General features: G+C 45.6%; 1 protein-coding gene across 1 annotated transcript; it reads right to left on the bottom strand.

Annotated features, from left to right (window-relative positions):
* Positions 1–799: 799 nt before the first annotated feature.
* Positions 800–1,319, bottom strand: LOC120881758 (spermatid nuclear transition protein 3-like). Its single transcript, XM_040265403.1, is given in 3 exon segments — positions 800–1,021; positions 1,202–1,246; positions 1,248–1,319. Coding segments are annotated over 3 exon segments (333 nt in total). The 3' UTR covers positions 800–805.
* Between the last annotated feature and the right edge of the window lie 2,891 nt (positions 1,320–4,210).

Below are 4,210 nucleotides of genomic sequence, written 5' to 3'. Positions count from 1 at the left end.
ATCTGTGGGAGATGATCCTGTTTGTAATTTGCACTGAGATTAGGCTACCACCACTGCCCTTCCTTTGGGAATACACTGCTCCCAAAATTTTCTTAGCAAAAATGTGGCCTAATCATTATTTGGTTTGTTCCCTCCAAACATTATTTTAATCCTGGGAGTGCTATTTGTGGGTTTTAGATGTATCAGCATTTTGTCCCTTCTGAGCACCTTTAGCTGACAGCATAGGTGAGTGATGCAACAATCCCCATTATGAGGTAGGTGGCCAGGAGGTGATTTCTGCCTGCCTTTCTCAGGGGGAGTTTCACATTCACCACCCCCATGTGACAACCTCTTCCTATCTGGGTCTGGCAATCTAGACCCTAATGTCATTCTACACCCCAAACAAAGGCAATAACACCACACAACTACTCCTTGCCACTGAGATCAATTGTTAAGCAGGGTTATCCATCTTCAGTGCAGACTCCTGGCCCAATCCAGACCTCTACTCTCTGGCTAACTGGGGACCTGAGGGTCTGTTCCCCAACCTCTCGGGACCCCATATCCCTCCCGTCTCCAGTGCCCACCTCTCCTCTTCTTTCCCTCCCTTCCATCAGAAAATTCACACATAAATATCTTCTCACCATTTGATGTTTATTTTAATTGCAGCCATCAGTTTACTATGTTAGTGTGAGTCTTTTCTTGGTTGGCCATTTCTAAGAAAGCAGACCTCTGGAGACACAATTCTAAACTGTTTGACCTTTTCTATTCAGTTACTGGCTGCCCAGGTTGTACTTCTCCAGGTTCTCTTATTCTAGGGCGGGTGAGCTTATCTTCTCTTTTTATTTTGCCTCCTTCTTTGACTCTGCCTCATATTTTGGTACCTTTTTTGGCTTTGATTCAGTTTCTTACGTGCACAGGAATAGAAAAAACAGTTTGGTTTTCTTGTTTTCTTCACCTTCTTCGATTGAGTGGCATATGATCGGATTTTCTTTCTCAAGGTTCCTTGTAGAGGTCTTTTGACCCTCATGGTCATATTTCGTGCCTGGAAAGACAAGACAAGGGTATTAGTTTTGAGGAAAGAAATGAAAACTGAGTTGGAAGGGAGATCTCATGAAAAGGGAGGTGGGCTGATGAGGACTTTTGTGCCAGGCAGGGGCAGTGTAGAGGTCTTGGGCAGCAAAGTCAATGGAGAACATGGGGAGCTTAGTTGGAATCATCTTACCTTCACACTGCCTCTGTACCTCCGTTGACAATGGGTCTTCTTTTTTTCCATTCATCTTTGAAAAAAACCGCATTGCAACTCTTCTTGACTGCTGTGGCTTCCTGGTTACCTTAGTCATGATGATGCCAAGAAGTGGCCTAACCTAGAATCTCTGCCTCTGACCTCCCTATTTATACCCTTTCAGGACAATGAGGAGCCACACCCTTCAATCTGATCGGTCAGTTAGGCACTACCCCAGCCAATAGTAACTTGGGGGGCTTAGACATCACAATGTACCACTGTGCCCATCAACATGGGCTAGTAGATGCTGAGGGAGGCCATGATATAACTTTCCCACTGCTGACACCTCTGTGTGTCTGATTCTGGGGAGTGGTGATTCAGGGGCATGGTGTTTCTCCTCACGATCTTCAAAATTCCTTTCAGTTCCCTTTATCCTTTGACTTATATGTGCCACTTCAACACTCCTGCCTCCTTCATCCCTCTATAAACATCTGCCAAACGCTTTCTGTCCCATTTCAGCCTTTCAGAGTACTCTAATCACTTCATCTCTAGACCACCTTCTGCCTGTCGGGGGTTCCTGAGGGGCTTAAGGAACTTAAGAGCAAGCACTTAAGGTGGAAAAAGGTTGGGTGTTTTATCTACTGTGATGAGCTTTAGCGAGCCCCAGACTTGGTGAATCCTCAGTCTGTTGCCCAAAGTTTAATACACAGTCTCCATAAGATTACACATCAGAGCAAAAACAGTTTTAAATGTCTCCTCCACTAAAATTTTTTGGGACACTTCAACTCTCATACTGAGCAAGGAAACTCAACTTACCCCATCTACCAGAAATACATTCCTGATTTTTTTTTTTTTAAAGGAAGGTGCTCAAAGTCAAGAGTCAGTTCACCGCTGTCTCACTAAGTCTTGACTAAATCACTTCCCCAGTCATCCCTCCTTGACAGTTATCAGTACGTAGGGCCCATTGCAGTGTTGACCAATAGCTGAGAAGGATAAGTACCTGTAGGTAGCTCATTGATAGTTGGTTGCTTGTGGGTGAGGCCAGTGACGCACTGACCAATGGCTGAGCAACTCCTGTTGCCTAGTAACAGGATGCAGAGTAATAAGGCATAGCAATGGCTACCTGCGAAGGGCTGTGCTCATGCTGCTCTGTTACATAAGGACACTTTGGGTCCAGTGTGCTGGAATATTTTTGATTGACTCCTTTCCAACCTCAGATTTTGATTTCACATAAGTATTTAACTTTTGCATATCATTCTTTTCATTATATTCCCAGGCATACCTGTCACCAGTGCTTATCTCTATGCCCCTCCAACAGCTGCCACTTGATCACATGCTCAGCATATAGTATAAATAGTTCAAAGCCAATGTGAAGTCCAGCCCACTTTGAAACCTACTTTGACAAACCTTAAATTCACAGTGATTCTTATTCTATTTATAGTGAAAAAGAGCAGGATGAGCACAGCCCTTAACAGGTAGCCATTGGTGTGCTTCATTTCAACCCACCCTGTCCCTAGGCAACAGGTGTTGCTCAAACATTGCTTGGTGCCTCAGAGGGCCCAATTCACACGCAGCCAACTGTCAATGAGTGACCATTAGTTGTCCTACTTAGCTATTGGCCAGCACCACAGTGGGCCCTGCCCACAGGTTACTTACTGTTAATGAGGGGGCCATTGGGGAAGCGATTAAGTCAAGGGTGGTGTGGTGGTCATCAGGAGGAGACTGAGATAAGAGGCAGATTCAGGCCTTCTTCTGGAGGCCCTGGAGCTCATCTAGACTTGGGACAGTGGTTGAGCTGGAGGGCCCAGGGAATAGACTGGGGACTACATGTTGTAGCACTCCAGAGCCTTCACTAAGGCCCTCCACTAGCCTTAGCTGAAGCCTTGAGAAGCACTGTACCTCTCCCCCATCCCTGTCTTTACAACCTACTAGCAGTGGTTTTCTTTCTGGGTCTCAGTCTGTGACAACTGGTCTCCCCATTTGGATGCCCTGAGGACACTGAGGACCTATTGTGTTGGATGCCTGTCTCCATCAGGGATGACAGCTGGGCAGAGTGTGGGAACCTGGCACTGAAGGAGCTGCTGACTGAGATCTGCTTCCCCTTAACCAGGACTGGGACATTGCAGGGTGAAAGCTGTGCCTTGAGACTACCCTTTCTTGTCAGGACAGAGAATAACATTCACCTGGTAGAGATTTATAGGAACGTCATTATCTGACCATGACCTAATCTTAAGCACAAAAGGTATGACACCAAGAAGTCTGCAGCAACTTACCACGACTCTCTCTAACATTTGCTTTTAAACGCACTTACTGAAAACTTTCAGTAACTTTGGGTTCTTAGGGCATGAACCAACCATCTCCTTGTATGAATCTTTAATAAACCTTTCTCTGTTCCAAACTCTAATGTTAAGTTTTGATGGGCCTCATTCTGCGTCAGGCACATGGACTTGCAATTTCAACAACAGTATTGTCTAAGGACAGACTTTGCCTCTCTTAAACAACAGCAGAGGCTGGCGAAGTGCTCACAGGTATCCATAAGATACCCGCTGACTTGGCTTGGCTAAACTTTAGCCAAGCTTCTCTCCTCTGAACTTCAGCTTTCCCCCAAGCTTGAGCAAGCCCTAAGATGCAAATATTTCTGTCTCCCTTAACAGCTCATTCTGAGAATCAGCTCAATACAGAGAGAAACACACACACACACACACACACGGTTCCTGCTGACCCTACTTATCCTTCCACGTTAAAGAAACATCTTTTTTCTGTTCTATTTTGAGACATGTGAGGAACTGTGGTCAAAACATTTTCCCAATTGCAATCAGTTCACTTCAATGGCTCAGTCATTTCTGACTCTCTGAGACCCCATTGACTGCAGCACATCAGGCTTCACTGTCCATCACCAACTCCCAGAGCTTGCTCAAACTCAAGCCCATCATGTTGGTGATGCCATCCAACCACCTCATCCTCTGCTGTCCCTTTCTCCTCTGGCCTTCAATCTTTCCCTGCATCAGG

This window comes from Oryx dammah, unplaced genomic scaffold (genome assembly GCF_014754425.2).
Source record: "Oryx dammah isolate SB20612 unplaced genomic scaffold, SCBI_Odam_1.1 HiC_scaffold_23, whole genome shotgun sequence".
Classification (NCBI taxonomy): Eukaryota; Metazoa; Chordata; class Mammalia; order Artiodactyla; family Bovidae; genus Oryx; species Oryx dammah.
The sequence above is the reverse complement of the archived record's forward strand: the minus strand, read 5'-3'. Positions and strand labels throughout refer to the sequence as shown.